Source organism: Leuresthes tenuis, unplaced genomic scaffold (genome assembly GCF_036924035.1).
Source record: "Leuresthes tenuis unplaced genomic scaffold, fLeuTen1.0.hap1 SCAF_18, whole genome shotgun sequence".
NCBI classification, from domain to species: domain Eukaryota; kingdom Metazoa; phylum Chordata; class Actinopteri; order Atheriniformes; family Atherinopsidae; genus Leuresthes; species Leuresthes tenuis.
This window is the reverse complement of record NW_027325372.1, coordinates 7,603,320-7,625,156: the sequence shown is the minus strand read 5'-3', so window position 1 is coordinate 7,625,156 and position 21,837 is coordinate 7,603,320. Positions and strand designations below refer to the sequence as shown.

General features: G+C 39.0%; 2 protein-coding genes across 4 annotated transcripts in view; one reads left to right on the top strand and one right to left on the bottom strand.

Annotated features, from left to right (window-relative positions):
- cdc42se1 (CDC42 small effector 1) overlaps positions 1-21,837 on the top strand; it is a 202,905-nt gene that overhangs the window by 18,248 nt on the left and 162,820 nt on the right. Inside the window, exon 5 of one of the 2 annotated variants that reach the window (XR_011908418.1) lies at positions 122-1,071. The gene's annotated coding sequence lies outside the window, so the exon portion shown is untranslated. Of the gene's footprint in view, positions 1-121; positions 4,713-21,837 lie in introns of those variants that run through there. The other variant, XM_072371144.1, reaches the window with a different exon arrangement.
- Positions 12,110-19,212, bottom strand: LOC140275305 (bcl-2/adenovirus E1B 19 kDa-interacting protein 2-like protein). 2 transcript variants are annotated; one of them, XM_072370746.1, is made up of 13 exons: positions 18,939-19,212; positions 17,797-17,913; positions 17,051-17,169; positions 16,407-16,484; positions 16,196-16,267; positions 15,679-15,762; positions 15,154-15,315; positions 14,805-15,041; positions 14,633-14,735; positions 14,217-14,348; positions 13,200-13,286; positions 13,005-13,103; positions 12,110-12,771 (listed from the first exon to the last, which is right to left on the bottom strand). In XM_072370746.1, the coding sequence occupies exons 2-13, from the start codon at positions 17,835-17,837 to the stop codon at positions 12,747-12,749; spliced, it is 1,239 nt and encodes a 412-aa protein (XP_072226847.1). In that variant the 5' UTR covers positions 17,838-17,913; positions 18,939-19,212; the 3' UTR covers positions 12,110-12,746. The 2 variants fall into 2 exon arrangements, with proteins under 2 accessions (XP_072226847.1, XP_072226846.1); XM_072370745.1 differs by lacking the exon at positions 18,939-19,212 and adding an exon at positions 18,321-18,644 and having other exon boundaries at positions 17,797-17,920.

The window sequence follows — 21,837 nt, the reverse complement described above, 5'->3', positions numbered from 1 at the left end:
AACTTTTATGATGTGCATAAAAGTTAGATGATATGAAACTACAAACGATGACAGTCAAATAATCTATAATTATTGTTATATTCTGATTAGTTAGGGTTAAATATTTCTGTTATTTTTTTAGGAGTGTATTAAATTGACCCAGACCAGCTGACTGACCTCCTACGCACTCTAAACCTCTGAGCCTCTTCTCCAACATCCAGCCAACAGCCAAAGGCTTTGACTCCGCTCTTGCCCTGCTGAAGTGTCCTTGAGCAACTGCTGCCACCCCACCACTTTTTGCAGGGTTTTTTAAGTGCAACATTTTAACCTTTTTTTTTTTTTTCAATACCTTTATTTTACCATCCACCCACAATTTCATCTTCTTCAGGTCCAATTAACCTGCAGCTCGAGACGTCATCCTGTAAAACAAAGGCAAGGACTTCTCCCAGCATGCCTCTGACTGGCCTTTAATTTAATATTTTACAAGAACAACACACCACAAGAGACTATTTTACCATCACATTTAAGATGAAACGTAATCACTTCGCATCAGAGGAGTTGAGCATGGTGTTCGTGTGCTCACCAATAGAGGGCAGACTGAAGAGGTTCCCCCATCAGTATTGAATTAAACCAACCGATATCACCACTGGACTCCATTTCCCAGCATCAATTACCATTTATGATAAACAGTTAATGACAGAAAGTCTGTATTTAGTAAAGAAAAACTGAGTTTAATTCCCACAGATTGATAAAAGGACGATGTTTTCTGGTTTTGAGCGCTGTCTTACAGGACGCCAATTTTCAGGATGCTTCATTGTGCTAAGTTTGCTCCTTATATTGAGTTCCTAAAGGATTATTACACCTTTCTTTGGTCGAGGGGGGTGGGTTGTCTGTTTTCAAACCCTTCCATGTGTTGTGGGGTCACATGGCCACAGTGATGACATCACTGGACTTCATCTCTCAGGATGCCTGTCAGGCCATCCTCACTGCTGGTGCTTGATGATGACAGACTCTTGTTTTAAGAGATGGGAAAGTCCCACAAATCCCTGCTACACTGGACCGGACTATGTGCGTGCGAGTGTGTGTGTGTCTGTGTGTGTGCTCTTTTATAGTCTTTTTGGGGACCACGTTCAGTTCCCAACCTTATGGGGACATTTATGATTAGTCCGGTCCTCAGTTTCAGAACCAGGTTTTGGGTCGTGGGACTGCATTATGTCAACACATGTTCTAACAAAGATAGAAGCACAAGTATGTGTGTGTGTGTGTGTGTGTGTGAGAGAGAGAGAGAGAGAGCGAGAGAGAGAGAACGCCCTGTTTTATTTTTAACATTCAAACATGTTTTATGTAACAAAATTGTTTCCATCCCATCACTTTACTCATACTGCAGTTCAGGGACTCTAAATGGGTCTTCATCTTATTTTCAGTCCTTCAGTATCAAGCTGAGATATTTTTAGTGTTTCTGTTCAAAACATTTCATGCTGCATGCTTTCATGTTGGAAGATCAAATGTTTTACTGCTTTGCATTGTGTGCATGTGGTTGCTTCATGCAAATTTTCTGCTGTTTTGAATGATTTGCTCTTATATCTCTTGATGTCAGTCTGCTCTGTTTTCTCCTGATCCTTTAGCTCAGATTAGCCTTTTGTTTTCTTAGTGTTCAACCTTCTGGACATTTGGGTTGATATGGTGATATGGAGATGATTTCATGTCACTCACAGATTAAATATGTTTCATGTAAAACGTTTTGTAAAAATAACACAAACACTTTATAATTTTGTTAAACAGAACATATTCAAAGTCTTTGTGATAAGTACGTTCTTAATACAAAACGAAATTTCTTTTTGCTTGATCAAAAAGTTTAATTGCAGCACTTTGTAAGAAACGACCTCTGGCTCAGGGTCACACCCACTCACCAAAGTGTCCACTGTTATTCTCAAACAAATATTCTAAAATGGAAAAGACAGTCCTCATTTCATCTATTTTTGTAAATATGTTTTGCCATATTTTTCCAGTTATACCTGCACGATGGTCCAAATGTGTCAAAGGCTACTTTACACTAACTGACACACAGGCTAACTGCAGTTCAATGTAATTTATTACATTTGAAGGTATTCATATTGGGGGAAAAATACACTTTTTGTGTCAACAACTTTTCACATCATTAAAACTCTTAAATTACCAGTGAATTAGAGATTAGATATATATGTTTGGCAGGAGCTAAAGCCCTATTCCAGACTTCTATTGCCAGATTAGCACCTTTACCATCTGCATTTGTTGCTGATCGTTTTAGCATTTCTGACCATGACAATTTATTTCAAATCTTGATTTATTTAAGTAATATTGTTATTTATGCAACAATCCCAACGCTGCTTTAATCGGTTTGTTTCCAGTCTGCTTGATCAACATATAATTAAAGGAAAAAAGTAGGAAATATGTCTGGAAACTTTGCAGATGTATGTGAACACAGACTGAACTGTGTCCGTAGCTGTAACTCCTTGAGGGAAATCCATCTGAATGGTTGCCACGGAAACGACTGAGTCGCGGTGTTGCCCCTAACTGTGGCGACTGGCCACTTCCTCCCCAAGACTGAGGCTTAAGTAGTCGAAAGTCTGTTTAAGGAAACTCTGAGCTGCTGCTGCTACTGGTCATGGTGTGTTCACAAGCCCCCTCAAAGTGTGGGAGTTTTTACACTTCCTCTTGTCTCAATTAGCTCTCTATATGAAATATATATTAATGATCATCAGGGCTCAACCAAGACAAAGCTGTACATTCTGTGCAGACCTGGGAGTCTTGGGTACAAACACATATCATCTTCAGCTTTGCTTCTAGGGTAGGAAATGTGTAAATCCAGAAACATCAGGAATTCGTAACATTTAGAGAAATATTAGTTCAACTTAGTTCACACCACACATGCTTGAACTGATGTCAGAAACAAATGTGGCTTCTGTAAAACAGGGTTTTAAGACCTTTTCATTCACTTTTCATAGTTTTATTTACAGAATTAGTTACCATTTGGTCACCACGTATCTAGGGGCCTCTTACATCCTCTTTAAGCCTCATGTTGGAGTTGTTGAAGTGTTTAGGTTCATGTCAGCATTACTGCTGTCAACCTTCTGGCTCTATCTGTCCCATTCCTCCTCTAATTCTTGGAAATTCAAACCTGGCTGCTGAACTCCAGTTCCTTTTGTTTATCTCAACCATAGTTTCTTTCTTCCTCTTCCTCTTCCTGTTTGATTCCCATCTATACTTACAGTCCAACAACACTGGAAAGCACTTTCCCTTCAGTCTCACCTTAAAGCAGAATGAAAGAGATTCAGTCCTGAGTGTAAAATATGCTGTTTATCTTCTCAAATTCAAACTTTCTTATTATCACTTTATTTTCCTGGGGTTTTATTTGTTGTTGTTTATCAAAGATACTGATTCTGTTTAACTATATATTTGTATTACTGTCCCATTCTGAAAACATTTCTTATTATTATTGTATTGATGCATCTATAAAGAGTATTGATTGCAAACTTTTTCTGTGACTTTTCACACTTTGAGCCTCTGTGGATCCTGCTGTCCAAAACCAACAGGAATTAATGAATACAAGGTCAGATTATTATTATTACTGTTATTATTTAGCTCATTTTCCTCCTTTAGCAACTGTTTACATGCTCACAAAATTCCTGGTAATGAACCAAAGTTTAATCTGATATAAACCAATCAGCAACCTTCACAGTTGAATATTTAAGTGTGCTGAACTGCAGTTTTTTTTTTTATTCTCTTCTTAATTTTCACTGACCACTTTAAAAAAAAAAAAAAAAAAAAAATCTAATTTAGAAACTGAAACGTTGCTTTTGTTTTGTTCTCCTTTGGATGTTTGTTTGATTTACACGTGTCCCAGCTTATCAGACTCCCCTGTGGCGGTTCCTGTTTGGGGTTCGGAAAACTGTGAGCATGAAAACCTACAAAATGATGATCTATATTTAGAAACTTCTTGCTGTTTCAATGATAGTCTGCCAACCTGGTGAGATTTGAGGAACATGATACCACGCAGAAGTTAACCTGAATCCTGTCACGGTTATTTTTTTGACTAGTTTAAACACTACAATTGTGTATTGAGGCCCAGTGGATTGAAACAAATATTACCTTAAAGACTGAATTATGCAGCGGCCTTATTTTTTTTTTCATTGTTTTAATTTTCATAACAGGATTTACTGTCATGTGTCCAAAAGATATTTTATAGATATATATCAGTTTCACGTTTAGAACAAAGAAAACAGAGTTCTGTGAAAATAATGTTAACAAACGAGGCAGATATGTTGTGTGAACTCTATTAGATACCCCCCCATGCAAAGCACATAATGAAATATCAACTTTTAGTACTTTTGATATGCTGAATCCAGTCATTAAACATAAACTGGTCAGATTGTAATATGATTTGTGAAACCTTCTGTTGACACATTAAGAGACTTTGCTTTAAAGTGGAGTTTATATTTGATGCTACATTAAATTGATCTCACATTAATTTAAAAAGCTTTAAGCAGACTTCACTCGGTATATGCGGCGTGATGTATTTTGAGTTAAAGTGACACGAATGTGTGGTTCTGTGTGTGACTGATTATTACTTTTTGTGTTTGTTATGTAACTTGTTCCTTCTCGGCAGAAAAAGAAATACAGATCGACTTTATTCCTCCTCGTTATGTAATAAGTGTCTCGTGGCGGCTGAATAAATCTGCTGTTTTCTCTCAAAACGTGTGTGTTTGTATGTGTGAAGAGCAATTTATGCCCTAACTCAGTTTGTTGAGGAGGATGGACATTAACATCGATGATTTGAAACAGGCTAAAGTTGTTGTGTTTCAGTAAGTCATAGTTTTTTGTAAATAATGTTGTGATTCAAAGTTAGTGCCACAGTTTTTTGAGAACAAGATTCTTCGCACTGAAGCTGTGGGAATTTTAAGAATAAATTGATTGTGATTAAAGAACAACATCATGGTTTAAGAACTGTGATGTTTCAGGACTTCAGTCTCAGTGTTTAAAGAGTAATTTTAACAATGACACCTCTTTGTATCAAGACTAAAGTTGTAGTAGTGTTCTTATCGCAGTAGATATCACGTAGCATTAAACATTTGGCGAGTTACAGGAGCCAGGTGAGATAATGCCTCTGTCCTTTAAAATTGACTTGAATTCCCCCAAAGTTATTAGAAATGACAGTTTTAAATCTTTTTGCAGAAAATTTAATGGCCTTTTTTTTACCCAAATCAGTTCTGACTTTTGGGACCTGCAGCAAAATTATGTCCTGAGAGTGCAGACCATAATGGCAGAAGTTCCAACACAGAAGTGACCATAAATATGTGGGAAAAAGTCCAAGAATGCATTTATAGATAAAAAAAAAGTGAGAGAGTCTGCGGTCAGATAGAGACGGACAACTTGCTGTTGCATACAAAGTACAGTGATGTACACGATAATGACAACTTTTTTCTGGAATAAAGTTGCAGTGTTTCAAAAATGAAACTGTTTCACCACAAAAGTTGTGGTAATTTAAGAATGAAGTCATTGCACAGTTTAAAGATAATGGCAGCATGATTTGATATTTTAATACTGAAGGCACATTGTTTCATACAGTTTGAAGCCGGAATTTCCAGTTTGTACATGTTATTGAATGCACCACCAAAAGGCACAGAAGAGATCTTATAGCAGCTGTGTTCAATAAAACTATGCAATTAATGTATTGAAACTATAATTCATGATGTAATTTTCTCTAAACAACAGTTAAGTCAGATTTCACTGTCAGGAACTCTGTTTGGTTTGTCGTCCACGACTTACGAATGTTATGACATTCTCCAGAAAAGTTGTGAACCAGGTAAAAGTAAAAACTTTCATCCGAGTTTCATGATTTGATTTTAAAATCGTCGACAAAGCAGGTCTACTGGGAGAGTATTTTTTAGCTCATTCTTATGCTAAGTTAGCTATATAACTGCATAAAGTATCAAAGCAAACCAGAAGGCAGCCATCTTTCTTTTCCCACTTTATACATCAGATGCACAAAAGGTAGAAAATTAAGTTGTTCTGACTTCTAAAATGAATACTGCATGATGTGAAGCTGTGGGTGGACTGTGATGTCTGAGCTGACCACAAATGGGAATTTTCACAAAATTAAACTTTTTTTCAGATTTAATCGACCCTAACACACAATAACAGGGTTGTTTTATGTCTGAGTTTACAGTCATTTCAGACACCCAAACGTATTCTCTAGTAGAGCAGAAGAAGGAGAAGTGATGCTGCTTTTTCATAATATGTCCAGTTTAAGAATAATGTTTCAATACTAAAGTTCTTGTGTTTCACGAATGAATGCAGTTTTAAAGATTAAAGATCGTTTCAAGTAGAAATTAGCTGTTTTATTTTAGGTTCAAGTGGGTTTTTTTAACAATAAAGCTGAGATTATTTCAAGAAATAATGTAACATTCAAAGAATCAAAGTGTTATGGTCCAAAAATTAACCTGAATGTTTTCCAAGAAAAAAAAGAAAGAAGATTAACTCATAAATAAAGCAACATATGTAAATAAGGAATGAGAATCTTTAAGGAATTCAGTTTGCACAAGGCTCTAGACCCCCCAAGACCCTGAACTGGATTAACTGGGTGTAGAAAATCAATGTTTTTGGAAGAATACATTCAAAGCCATGTACAAGATATTTGTGAATAAGCCTTAACTGAGTGGTACCATGCTCATAATGCTTTGTAAAACTGTGGAAATTATAGTTTAAAGATTTATTGATCGTGTCTGTAAAACAGTAAATCCATCAAGCATCACACATAATCCAAACACTCTCTTATGGTGCTGCGTGTACACGTGTGTGAGTGTTTGTTTTTACGCACCCTGTCTTTTTGTACATGTATGACACTGTTCACGGACTGTGTCGCACTTTAAGATCACGTTTTATTACAAGCAGCTGTGCAGAGACCGCAGAGCTGAAATAATGATGGTTGAACTCTGCGTTGCCACGGAAACACAAGTCGAGCACCGAGGAAAAGGAAACACAAGTGGAAAAATTGAAGATGTGGTCGCTGGTGGCTTGTTCTGAGCTGAGTGTGTGGGAAACACACATGCTAAACATGCGTGACGTCATGTGTTCTCAATGTTCCAGCAGCTCAAATGAATCATTCGAAACTTTTATAAGAAACTGACCCCCAACGAAAAAACTCTGCTTTGAACTGAGCCACGATTAGCTGGTTTTTAATACAGATTAACTCTTGGGAGAATGTTTTTTCATCGACTTGGTGGCGTTACAGACACAAATAAGACTCACAAATGCAGTGAATGTGTGTATTTTTGACCAAGAATGGATTCCATTCGGTATTTGAAGCCATATTTACCCTTTCCCACAGCCCTTTTTTAATGCATATGCTGAACTCACAACCCTATAATACACACAGATAAAAGCATTGGGATTCATGGGAAAGCACTGGCTTGACTGTCAGTACAGTCCTCTGTATTTTCATAGAATGTTTTTAATGCTAATGTTAAGATTTTATTTGAAAAGTCCTCTATTTGTTCGTTATGTCCCGGTTAGACTACTGCTGCTGCTGTAACAGTGAGCCTCATATCAATTTCTTTGCCCTGGTTTTTAAACGCAGCAGAGGCTGATTTTTATTTTAATCTTTTCTCCATTTTATTCTATTTTATTGTGTATTTTGCATACTTTTATTGGGTGTTATTAGTTTTTAGACTGTACAGCACTTTGGGCAGTTGTAAATGTGCTGTATTAATGAACTTCACCTTGACCTATATGAGCAATGTTTTACCTCTTAGACACTGGCAGCAAACGCTAACGTGTCTACTTATGAACAAGTGACAAGGTTCTCATAAGGTCGCTGCACGATAAGAGGTGGAAATTCACAGGACCTGAAACACGAGGATCACAGTTGAGACTGCTGTTTCTAACTGAAATGTTATAATTAATGTGTTTACTTTCAGTTCCATTCGTGGTTTTATTAGGTTTAGAGTACACAGCTGTATCATGGTATTCAGGTGCCCCAGATATTGATACGAATGGAAGCTCTTCTATTTGAGTTTTTGTCACACAGTAAGGCCGTGCTTAGGATTTATGCATTTGGATGTGGCATTAATTGTCTGCAAGTGGCACTAACCATACTACTCTTTGGTTCAGCTTCCAATTCATGATGCCTTTTATCTTTTCTACTATACACTGTGGAGGCGTGAATGAGAGCGCTTAACCTGCAAAGTTTTTCTTCTAAATAGGCATCCATGTTGTTCTTCTGTTCCTCTTCCTCTCTGGTATCTTTTTTTTCTGAATGGACATCGATCCAGGCTCATATGTAATTATTTGGGATGCAGGTGGTCATCCACGGAGTGAACCAGCAGACCCTTATGGACCAGTAAAAATGTCATGTCACGCAGGCCCAGAGCTTAAGCCGATGCAGAAACCTGGAATTAGCTTTAATAGTTTCATCAGGTAATTCCTTTGTCAGCACAATCTTTTTCCTTTGATAATGACCAAATGACCCAATGTTACCTACGTTACACATACACATGTACCAAAGGCTCTCAATGTTATTTTCCAAGTTTTTTGTTCTTTTAACAACACCCCATCTTCACCACTAAACAGAACAGCTTGTTTGTCCATGGAAACAATGTAAAACAAACCTTTTAAACCCTGAAGAAAGAAACACAGAAAAACAGACATTTGTTTCTTTTAACAAACTAACATAACCCTCGTGGGTTTATTCTGTGATTAAAGGCCTATTCGTTCATTGAAAACATGTTGAAAAGTTCTAAAATTATTGTAAGTTTTAAAAGATGACAAACGGTGGATTTTACATATTTAGCAAAGAACCAAGTTTGCTTATGCCTAATTTGTTGTAAATGTAAAAAAAAAATCTTCATGGTTACAGCCTCCTGCCAATAGGGTGCAGGGGCCCCCTCAGCACCGCTGCTCCATGCATCCCTTTTATACTGTTTTCATACCAAAAGGAACATGTTTAAACTGTTTTTCAAACATAGATACACCCACTAAATCAAGCTGATTAATGCCTATCCGACTGTGAGAAGTAACTACTGGTCCAGCGTACCTCTACCTCCCAGAGGACAGGTGTGTCACTATGACAACATGAGGTTAGGGCATTACACTGTATCCTGAAGGCTGTGCTACTATCAGGGTAGTTTACTACTTTTTACAGGACCACAGACATCAGCCCCACACAGCAGGATGGACAGCCTCAGTTTTAGAACCTCAATGTGATACGTTACAGTCAGTAAATGACTGTTTCTGTTAGGAAAGTGTGAGCTGTGCCCTTATTTGTTGCCCAAGTCCAGAGCGAAGATTAACACATCAACCTGGGTCTTGTGTTCCCACTGTGACTCCTGCAGAGTCATTTGAGAATGCCAATTAAACACTATCCCATTGTTGTCAAGAGCCAGATGTTAGTGAGTCTAAAGCCCTTTTTATTATCTATAAACTCTCCATATTTAATCCATTCTGTTTCCTGTACAGGATAATGCAGCAGTTTGTAAACTCATACCAGGAGAAGCTCATTTTAGCTTGGCATGAAAAGTTGGGGGTCCACAGGGGTGTGATGGTTAGCAGTGAGAAAGGCTTACGGCAGAAAGGTTCCTGGTTTGAATCCCGGCTGGGGCCTTTCTGTGAGGAGTTTGCATGTTCTCTCTGTGTATTTGTGGCTTGTTTCCAGCTTCCTCCCACCATCCAATAATGTGCCTGTCAGGTTAATTGGTGATTCTACAATTGTCTATATGTGTCTCTGTGATGGTCCAGCAACCCGTCCAAGGTGTACCCTGCTTCTTGCCCAACGGCCACTGGGATCGGCTCCACTACGGGTTCCCACTACAACACTCTGAGTGGGGGATTAATGGAACGTTAGTGTTGTCTGTAACAAGTTATTGTTGTGAATAAGATGTAAATCAGACCTTCAGGGAATGTCCACATTTGGTCCTATGGATGATATTTTCACGATCAATACCGATCAGAACATGTCTGTTTTTTATGTACATCAATAGAATTACTGAGAATACTAGTGCAACAACTGTTATCTCTGAGCTGCTAACGAAATTAGTGAAACACGAGGTGTGGGAGAACTGGGTTTAACTTCTTGATGGTTTGGCTATATGTAACCTTTAACATTTCAGTTCTGAATTTCCAGAAAATAATTGCTCAGTAAAAAAAAAAAGGAACCCAACACAATGACGTGGCTGAATGTCTCAGGGACTTTTTTTTGTTTGCTGGAAGTGTGTGGTTCACTTTGGTTAATTCCCCATCATTAGGTTTTCATTATACGTTACACTGAAATGAGAAACAGAGCCTTAGACACAGGAGGGACACCCGTACAATTAACAACGATGAGTTTCTGCACGTATTTAGATTTTCATGAATGTGGAAAAATTCAGAAAAGTAAGTCAGCTTGGACCTGGATTCACACACAGTCTGCTCTGTGTTTTTGGAGTTTCCTCAGCAGCTACATCACTTCCTTCCTGTCAACCTCCATTTCCTGACCAGCAGCTTGATTCATACAGACCATACAAATTGTTGTGTTTCCATCACTTCGGAGGCCATTACTTTGACTTGCCATAACCAAACCTTACTGTAACCTTACTCTAACACTGATTTCACAGTTTAATGTGATGATCAACTTTATGGGAAAACCCACATAATGACTTTCTACTCTCACCGTATATTCCTGAGACATGTTTGCTGTATTCAGGGCTCAAACACTGAAGGTGTTCACACACAGCTCACTCTGTTGTGTTTATTAGTGACCTAAACGTTCACAGAGAGCCATGGTCAGAGCCAGATTAACTTGCTGGGAGGCCACGGGTCAGATAAGAGCAGGGGGCCCCTGATCCAACCCAAAAAGTTATCTTCAGCTTGCTTGTCCCCTGTGTACTTTGTTTAAAATGACTGATATGACAAGAAAATAATATTTGTAAGTAAAAACAAGTAAAGATACATTAATGGCAGAATCTTAGATGTCCATTACACAAGATATACAGTAAAATAATGAAGACTAATTTAACAGATTACCATTAAATAGGAAGTGGGGAGTAAAATGTTGTGTTATTTGTAATTCAACTCATCTTTCAGAAGAGATTTAAAACTTAATGAAATGACATGATCTGCTCTACAACAGCCTTGAACATTCAGCAGCATAAACAAGAATAAATCCTCTCAAATAACTCATATTTGGGGACTTGGATAGTGTCTGCCCAATGCATAAACATATCTAAACAGAATATTCTATTGTGTATATACAGCAGAATATACTTATTTTTCTCAGTTATACAGCCACAGTTACTTGTACATACTTGATACAATGGGCTCAGAGAGAAGCACATCATCCTCAAGATGATTTTCCCTTCTTAGTGTTCTTTACCCCAAACCATGCAAAGTTGTCAGATTGCAGATGTCTTTTTAGTCTTTTCTTTTGTTCATTTTGTTTATGCAGTGTCATGGCCACCAAAGAAAGTGCTCTGAGTTTATTTTGCAAATGCTATCCGTTCAGCCTTTAAGAGTTTATAATTATGATGAAGAAACATATTTGTCCTGTAGGAATTCCAGTTGCAGTACCACTTCTGGCAGCCGGTCTCAGTCTGTGTCGATACGTCCAGCTGTGATAATAATCCCAAGACAGAAAGCCAAGAGAGTTTCTGAGTAAACATGGTGATGCCTGGCACTGGAAGGGCCTTGCAACACCTCCCCAAACTTATTCTTGCATTTCTTAATTTGCTATGTTCAAAGTGTTGTCAATACCTCTTTGCCAGGATAGTCTAAGTCTCAGAGTTTTGTGTTTTTAAAAGCATCAAATTGGAAGGAAGACCCACATTAAGAACTTTGATACACAGTTAAAGACATGCTTTTACCAAGTTTCAAACAATACTGAACAACTATGATTTTATTCAGCATCACAAGTATGCAAACACTGGTCCTGGAAGGACTGATGAGTAAACTCGTGCTGAGGAAAATGAAAGTGCACAATGGGACAAGTCTTTAAAACCTTCACCAGGTCGGAACAGTTGCTGACTGAAAATGGGCAACTTCAAAGTCTCTTTGACAGTTCAAAGTATTCAACTTCTCAATCAGCTGAAATTAAAATATTAAGATAAACTGTCAAAGAGATGTGTTTAACCCTCTGTAGGTTTATAACTTGCATAAACAACTTTATGAGGAAGATTATGACTGAAGTATCATGATTTGCTTGCATAAAAAAACACTGGAGACTCTTAAATGCACACCGAGTCTGTGAGAATGATATTAGTCCATGTTATTTTAAGTCAGTGTCTTAGTGCAGGAGGAAGCACAGCATAAAATAACTGATAAAACTGTTTGGTTAAAACTAATAAGTCTGAAATTCTGTCTGAAAAATACATTTTTAATCAAAAAAATCATACAGTTTGAAATCAGGGAGGTTGTATTCTTTTCTAGTTTACATCATACTGTATTTTTTTTGTTTTGAAAAGGCACATAACAGGTTAATCTTTTTTATCTTTTTAATCTTGAATATCTGGGACCAAAGTCACCATCAACACTGTTTTCAGACGATCTGTAAATTAGGCTAAATCTCATGTAACGACTGCTTGTTCTTCAACACCATATCAGGGCAGTGATCCGCCCTTTTATACTGTCAGGGTTTGTCCTTCAGCACGGACTAAGTGTCTCTGAAGAAGACGCTGGTGCTCCTGCTGGAAGACATGCTCGGGCAGCTGTTAGTATCTAAATGACAGGGAGGAAAATTCCCAGCGCCCAGCATCACCTGAGCTTTACCTGGACAGGTTCTGGTCGTACCTGCGGGAAAATCAAAGACATTATCAGGATGTTGATGCATTTCTGAGCTGAAAAACATTTTGTCTCTACTTCTAAAGTCATCTTTTTATCATTTTTAGAGTTCTCTGATTGATCCCAGACTCCAGACAGCTGAAGTAACGATGATGGATGTGTTCCCTGGGTTTATTAATCCAATAAAAACTATGTTTTCTTGTTTTCTATGCGTTTCCTATGAATGAATGAATGTCACTCACTCTCTGACGCTGTCTGGGATCTGCACGTGCTCAGTGGGGATGAACTGCGAAAGCTCCTGAAGACTGTCGACGAACTGCAGCTTCCTGCTGAACTTGGAGCTGAGGAGGAGGAAGAGGTGGAGACGAAAAAGTGGTGTTAATATGTTTAGATGCTTATCTCAGTAACAAAAGAGGGATAATGAGGAAGCAGCAGACCTGATGAAGGGCTTGATGATGGTAATGAGAGCTTTGATGTACCAGGTGGGATGGACCACGTAGAAGCCCTTCAGGTTCTTCCTCAGCCTGCAGACAAACAAGCAGATGAAAAATCATGACTCCGCAAACATCAAACTGCAGCTCATCCTCAACTTCAATCCTCAGTCAGTCTTTATCTACACAGCAGCTTCAACTCAAAGAGCAAAGAGTCACTTTCACACACAGGATGGTAAATATGTAAGAATAAATAAAAAGTTTGGGTAAAGTTAACGTGAGAAAATACATGAAATAAGAAACAAACAAAATTCATGTTAAATTCTGCTGCAACAGTATTGATTGTGGCATTTTCAGTGTGTATCACCTTGTTTTTTTTTTATTAAGCATAAACTAAAACAAGAGATTGATTTATCGTAAAAACAACAAAACAGTCGTGTTAAAGAGCTGATTTTCACAGCGAGGATGTGGCGCCCTCTACTGGACTCTCACTGAAATAACCTGAGAGCTGAAACCAAAATCAGGAAGGCTTGGAGTATGTTAAGTTCCTCCTCTGCAGTAAATCTCTTAAATAACTCACCACCTGCATATTTTTTAAACACTCATCTTGATAAATGAAAGAGAAGAAACAATCAGCAGCCGAATTCCATTATTGCAAACCAGTGACTGAAACCAAAAATACAGAAAATTATCGTAAATTTAAAAAAAAACCTTTTCCTTCTTTGTTTTCCCTCAGCAGCTTTAAAGTTAACATCTTCTTACTCACCCCACCCGAAAGAATTAAACTAATCAAACCTAGAATTAAATTCCTGTGATGTTCAGACAGAGGCTGAACAACCCGTGTAATGGCCAAACAAACTGAAACGCTGCTTACTGTAGACGATCCTGTAAGTAGCGCAAACTGACCAAATCCGGTAGAATCAGTTATACATATTTAGTCTTCATGCTTCAAAGCTTCAGCTTTTACCCTGAGGAGAACCTTATAGTGTCAGTGTCCTTATTCATCTTGCCTGGTTTTCTTACCTCCGGTCAATGGTGGTGTAACACTCTTTGAGCCAGCTGATTCCTGGTAGTTTGTCTTTCTGGCCTCCAGCACAAAAATACACTATCACATAGTTCTCCGCCACCATCAGATCCAGAGTGCCAACGACAAACCTGACGGATGGATGGAAAGAAGTCAGAGTCACAAACAAAACCATCTCTGAGCCGATTGATTAGCTTATCGGTTTAAAAATCTGACGCCCGGCTAAAGAATATACATCATTTCATGAGAACAGTTCAACAGAGTCAGTGGGGAGTAGTTTGTGCTGTTCAGGTGTGGATGGGTCAGAACTGACAACAGACTGGTTTTACTGTTTCAGGTTAGGTGCCTGGAACTACATTACAATTACACCACTAAATGGGCCTTCGAGCAGTAAGAATGTGTGTGTATGCTGTACCTGAACAGGTTATCCATCACATACTGGTAGTTCTCCAGGCTGTTCTCCGGCAGGTAACAGGAGGAAAACACAATGATGTCATCCATGCTGTCTCCATAGTAACCTGAGTGATGACAACAGGAGTTTAATTTGAGTTAATCAGATAAACCAGTGTGCAGGTATCTGGTCGTACCTCCGTGTGACAGCACCCTGAGAAACGGCTCCAGGACGCTCATGTTGACCTGGCTTTCCTGCGGCGGGTCACCTGTAGAGAAGCAGCGCCACCTGGCGCCTTCGCTGTCTACTACATCCTCCCTGTCCAGTCCGCTCTGATCAATCCCTCGTAAGGAACTGGTATGAGAACCTGACCTGGACCTGGAGCCAGACACTCTGTGGCGGCGGGATGCCACGCCAAGACGCCGCAGGTCATCTGTAGAGCAAACCAGTGATTGATCAGAGATTATAAATATAATAAAACAGGTTGTCACAACATATGGAGTTCTACACTGACATCCATAAAAAAAATTGATTTGATCTCTCACCTTCCAGGTCCAGGTCATAGATGGGAAAATGCAGCGATTCACTGTCAGAAGGCGTCTCGAGGGCGTCCAAGTCAAAGTCGAGTCCGGTGTCATCATCATTTTCAGGTGACGGGGAGATGAAGGCTGCGCTTAAGTCGTCAGAGATGATCGACTCGCTGCCAACTGAAGAAGAAACACCATCATCTGAAACTGTCATGTGACAAAATGGCAGCATCTAACGGCTGATCCAGAGTCGACCCTTTTGGCATCCAGTAGAGTTCCACCTTCGCTAAGGATTAAGTACTGATACAGTCTAAACCCTGTGGTAACCTCGTACCCACAGAGCAGGCTCATTAACGATCCTTTTAGTTGAACCAAAGAAGCACTGAGACCGAGATTCACCTGAACTAAATCGAAGTAGCCATCCACACTCATGAATGATGTGGAACTAATGAAATATTCATACAGTTACTTAAAATCCAGTTCAGAACCAGGGGCTTTTGTTCTGTGTTCTGGATGATGACAAAAACAGCCATTTTTTGTTACCTAACGACAGACTGAGAGTTGGAGCCACCAGGACTTTCTTCTTCATGGGTCGTGGAGCTGATAAAGCCAGGCTGCTGGGAGGAGCTGCAAACAGGAAGTGCAGACACAGAGCATCAAAAAGGACGTGTCTTCATGATCACACACTTGTATTTATGTTGATGAACTCCTTTAAATTCACATTTGTCCTTATTCAACAAGAACAATCATATACAAACTTTAGTCTTATTTTCACATCTTATTCTTTAGTATTTGATTAATTTCCAGTTAAAACAGAATATTATATTATTATATTTCTAATAACTTTGTTTTACACCACATGCTTTAATTTTCTCACCATTCTTTCATTTTATTTTTTTCTGTTCTCTAAATATGGTTGTTTCTCTGTTCCTTATACATTTTTTCACACACTGTTAGTACTAACTGATGAATCACATGATGATGGCCATGTCGTACACATGTACGTTTTTTTAAGTGCAACTGGATACGATTTTATATCACAGCAGAGAAACTTGTGTACCTGGCCTGCCTCTGCTCGGTGTTGATGATCTTTGCTCAGACTCAGACTTTGACTCCTCAGACTCTGCAGCTCCTGATCGACAAAACAGGAGGAAAACAGGATGTCAGAGAGGAAACAGCAGAAGAACGAGGGCAATGGCTGACTTACCAGGCTGGAAATCAAACAAAACACGTTTCTGAAAGCGATATTATAATGGAGGAGTGTTCCTCACCCTGCTCCTCTTTCTCCTCCCCTTCTTCATCTGCAGCAGATGCTTCCTCCCTGCATGTGTCCTCCGCGTTGTCTTCGCCTTAAAAACAAATAGATGTGACAGTAAATGACAAAGGCTCACCTAAGCCTGCGACACATGTCAATTCTTCCTACCTGCTGAGTCAGCATCTGTCACTGTGACAACACTGTCCAATCCTGTTTTCTCGTCTCCTGCAGATAAATATTTAGAAATAAGCTGCAGATTAAGGTTTTAGCCTGCAGTCAGGACTCAAATCTACCAGCCCTTTCTATAGGATATCAGTTTGTTTTGTCTGTCAAACCATAAAAATGCAACTACATTCAACACAAACATTCAAATGTGACTGGTCACTTGTGAAAGTTGACAACATTTCTCACGACTTAAAGAGTTAAGGTAAAGTGATATGATCATATATGCTGATGACATACATTTGTTTGTCAAAGATTGTAAGTTTTTGCTGTGAACAACTTTACAACTTAGTTTTTATTTGATGTTCCAAAATTAAATTTACTGAATTTCTGGGTTGATTTTACAGAAAATATATGAATCTAAATTAATAACATGTGCTGTGATACTTTAATGATATTGTCTATAACGTTTCTTGTGTCCAACAACACAGTTAATACCTGTTTGATCATCACTCGAGGTACTTCTTGAAGCCGCAGCAGTAGTTGTTGTGACTGAATCAGCAGTCATGCTGTTGGTGGTTTCAATGGTTTCTGTGTTTTCTTCTACCACAGACTGCCTGCAATTGACAAACACAACTAAAGGATAATTTAGAGATTTATTTTATTTTTTGGTGTGACTTTTCATGCCTCACATCGCTGCAAAAAGAAATACCTTTACCTTTTTTTTTTTAGGGTGTCAGGAGAAAACTGACGTTGAAATCAGCAGGTAAGCTTTTTAACTTTAAACCGAGCCAGCCTTCAATCTGCCGTTAGTCTTTATGACAAGCTAACAAATGTCCTGGCTTGGTGCAATGCATTTAAATGCTCACCTCACTTATATGAATCCATTCTCACTAAATCAGCTAAAAAAAGACTTCCTTGTTGAGCTACTGCTCTTCTTCTGTGGTTACTCATACTGACTGAATAGAGACAGTGTATATCCATTGATTTGCAGATGACACTGCAGTATTCCTTCACCCTAATGATAACCAGGAAATTTTCACTTGAAGTAATTACGATATTCTCAAAGCCATCACTGATTTTTATTACAGCTTCTTTCCAGTTTTTAAGGCAAAGAGAAAGATGTCAGTACATTTTAATCTTTCTCAAATAATTATCATAACAAATAACTGACAGTAATATAGGAGTAAATACACCTTATGCCCAAAATAAAGAAATTAAAACTCTCAGGTATGTGTTCTTACCTGTGTGTTTCTTCCTCTTGTTCTTCTCCTCTGGACTCCATATTGTTTCTCTGGCTGATGGGTAAGTTCTTCTCCTGGTCAGCAGCTTTAGTTTGAGTTTGGACCAAACCAACACTGCTGCAGCCTGATTTAGTAACAGAAGTAATAAAAATGTAATAAATGTTTGTCAGCTGCATTTTATTCTACTTTTATTCTATATCGATCTATAACAATATAATCTCTATAACAGCAGTATATACCGCAGCAATATGATTTTCCTTTGAGGAGGAATAGAGCATCATTGAACTGAACTGAAATTTAATTTAATTTAATTTTCAGTCACAAGTTCTGAGGCGTTAAGTTGTCTGACAAAGGAAATTAAAAAAATAAATGAATGTTAGCACCTTTGTCGAGAATTCGGCTTTATAGATTTATACTTACACTTTACTGTTTAAAGAAACTTTGGAGAATTTGTGGCGCGCCTCGGTCCATTTGAGTCTAGCTGAGTGTAAACATGCATGTGATTCAGTTTCAGCCCACATTACCCGTCTGTGTATGTCCAGTTTTTAGAAGCTCCATTTCATACAGTTCTGATCAGACCGATGTGCACTTTAAAAGTCTTGTTTTGGTGGGACTAACATAGTTTGTTATGGTGCCATGGAAACGGCTGATTATATGACAATCTTTTTCTAATAGCAAGTAGTTTCCAGGTCCAGGTGTCAGACTCAGGTGCACTCAGTGAATACTGTAGAACAAAGCCGCTAATTCATTAAATAAAAAGACTCTTCTTGCTGTCTGGAGAAATGCTCTGGGTACTTTGCCAACAGTGTTTCTTCATGTATATTTCCTTACGCGTTGAAACAAGAAACAACTAAAACAAACCGAACCTGTTGGTACAACAGGTTGAAATGCGAGAGAAGTCACCGCATCAAGATTTCACCTGGCTGGAACTAAAACAGGAAAACAAGCCCTGTCCACACACTTCTGGGTTTATCAAGCTCATAATCACACTGCCGCAGCAATCTTTGCTCATACAGCTCTTATCTGACTTTTACAGGCGAAAGGGACAGAGAAAATTTGCGAGACATAATGAAAGTACAACTTTACAATGATCGGGAACAACCGCATAAAGAAATCAAAGAGCGAAGAGGACAAACTTGGACGGACTTACGGCAGTTCTGCTTCCTCAGCCCGTCGACTGCCAGCTAAGGAGAGAAAACAGGTGAGACGGGTTCTGGACTAGAAACCGAGATCACTGAGGGACCTGCAGCACACCTGACGTCTCAGCTGATGACATCACAGCCTTTCTTTTTTTTCCAATTCATTTTTTATTTTTTTATGAGATGATATGAGCGACCTCTGACTCCCACACAGCCCCCACCACTTGTCTGTCTCTGTACATTTGGCCGACAGAGGTGTGGTGAGTTGCAGCAACACGGGTGACGCCCGGTTGCTATGCCAACTATGACTGTTCAAGCAGGAGTGCCGGGTTGGAAACTGCCGCGCGCATGTTGCTGCCTGCTGAGCGCACCCGCGTGGATACGCTCACAGTCAATTGTACAACTGATGTTGTTGAACTGTTGGTCTGCAGATTTGTTTGTTCTGAGGGTTTGGACTGACGGACTAAAATGTTTATTTTCCGTAATAAACCAACAGCAGCGCCAACATACTTCTGACTGCGCGCTGCTCATAACAACATGCATCTTCATGAGAGAGAGCAACTTGTTTTATATCTGTATATAAATATATGTTTTTATATATAATCCAAGTCGTTGAAAAAAATTGCTTTGAAAAAAAATGTATGTAATAGAAATTGTATGTAGTACTGACAAATGCAATTAACTATAACGTATCGATTAAGCTCTAAATCGACAAAAAGACTTCTCAAAAGACTATATGTTTGATAAAATATTAGCCCGTGTTTTTTTCTATAGAGTAACAAACATTTTTTTTTAAATTTTGACTCGTACTTTTTTCTCCTCCCTCAAACTAATCAATCCTGTATAACCTGTACGAACGTTATATTTCCTCCAATTGGAAGGTCGACAGCTCCATCCCCAGCCCCTCTACATGGTGAAGTGTGCGTGGGCAAAACATTGCACCCCACACTGCCCCTGATGTGCTTATCAGTGTGATTGCACAGAAAAAGTGCTGCATGACTATAAAATATGCATAAACAGGCTAAGAATTGGTGAAGAATGAGTGTTTCAGGGAACAAGTGAATGAGAAACACAATATAAAGGAATTCAAAGAAACAAAACAAGACAAAGCACTGTATAAGAATGGACAAACAACAATTATCAATACTAATAATCTAACAAAGGCTGCAGCTAAACCTCCACTAAAAACTTTATGTGTAGGTTTATATTTGAAGCTTCAGATTTCTGCTGCTGCTTCACAGGAAACAGTTCAAAGTGAAAGTCTCATCTCAGTGGATTCTGTAAACTGCTGTAAGTCGTCGCCATGGATTGGATTTGGTTAAAAATGAATTAAAGCTAGAAAAAGGCTTTGTTTTAGGGAAGATAAGGGAGTTTTATTATGACCCACAAGCTTCATGTTTGTGTGTTGGCTTTAATTCATCATGGAGCACATTTGAGTCTGCTAATCTAATTTAAATCTCAGTCTCTTTCACCTAAAGTCATATTAATCTTTGTTGAACTCTGAATTGGTTGTTAGTTCATCATTCAACTGAAGACACCACTGTGACGTGGGAGCATGATGACAGTGACCCCAAAACCGTCCACATGCGACATGAAGACAGAGACAAGCGTGATGGTTAGCTCGCCGTCACAGAGGCCGAACGTCAATGACAACGAACACGGCAGACCTAGGCCTTACTCTGACCCAACCACAGCTGCCTAACAGTGGCAGCTACATCTGCATCATCAGCAAGCTTAAAGACCAGCTGAGACTGATTGACATACAGCTCAGGGTCAAAGGCCGGCAGCATGGTTACATGTTTTCCATGGTTACGATGCAGTAAAAGGCCCACAATTGTGACTATTAAGCACTTGGCAGATGCTATATACTTGTAGCAGGAGACTATATCCCTGCTGAGGTCTGATTCGACCAAAGATAAGTAAGCACTGGTAACCAAGAGTCCAGTAGTGTCAAATGAAAACACAACTACTCATTCAGCCTGGGCCGAAACTCATGCATCTATTGCAGCCTGTCATTGGCTCATCTACTGTCTCGGCTGCCCATTAGCATTTCTAGTCTGGCAATCTGGAGATAACAAGAACATGAGCCAACTCAGCAGCTAATTCAGTTAGCCTGGACAAGCTAAAAGCCAAAGCAGTGGACTATTTAGAAGGTTGCCAACCCAGAAATATTAATGGCCAGCGTCTTTACTTTTGTTTGATAGAGAGACTGGTCATGGTGGGAGACCCACTGCAGACCTGAAACTTTGCTGCTGAATGGACCCACCCTGCTGGACAGCGGCACCTACGTCTGCACCATCAGCAAGGATGGACTCATCCTGAAGAGCTGCAGGACTGTGATGTGATCGTATGTTCAGTGTGTCTTCCACAGACGCCACTCAGCTCTCAGATGATAGAGCTGATGCAGAAGATCGTCCATTAATTCCTCCAACTGCCTCAACTGATCATCACTCTCCTTCAATCATGATCATGGAATGAATGTCGTCTGAAACATAAAAACATTTTTGTTTAGTTGGTTTGTTATTGTTTATCTTTTATGGAGGTTTTGAAATGAAGTATTGATCATGTCTGCAGAAAGCACACACTGATCAGACCAAAGCAACTCGTTCAGATGTAAAACTGAGAGAAGAATCACGATTTTTGTGGATTCTTGATCTGAGTTTACTTTTTTAAACTGGACAATGGAGGACCAAACTGTTCGACAACCTACTTTGAGCCACTCAGCTTATGTTTTTTTTTTTCATTTTTACCCCTTTTTGCTTTGTAGATTAAAGGAAATTTGCTTTTTTTTCCACCTCCCCTGCCTTTTGTTTTCATTTTCACCCTGTTGTTCAGCTCATCACTTTGTAGTTTCTCTGATGTCAGCTGCCGACAGTCAGCAATCATCAGTTTAGATAGAGCA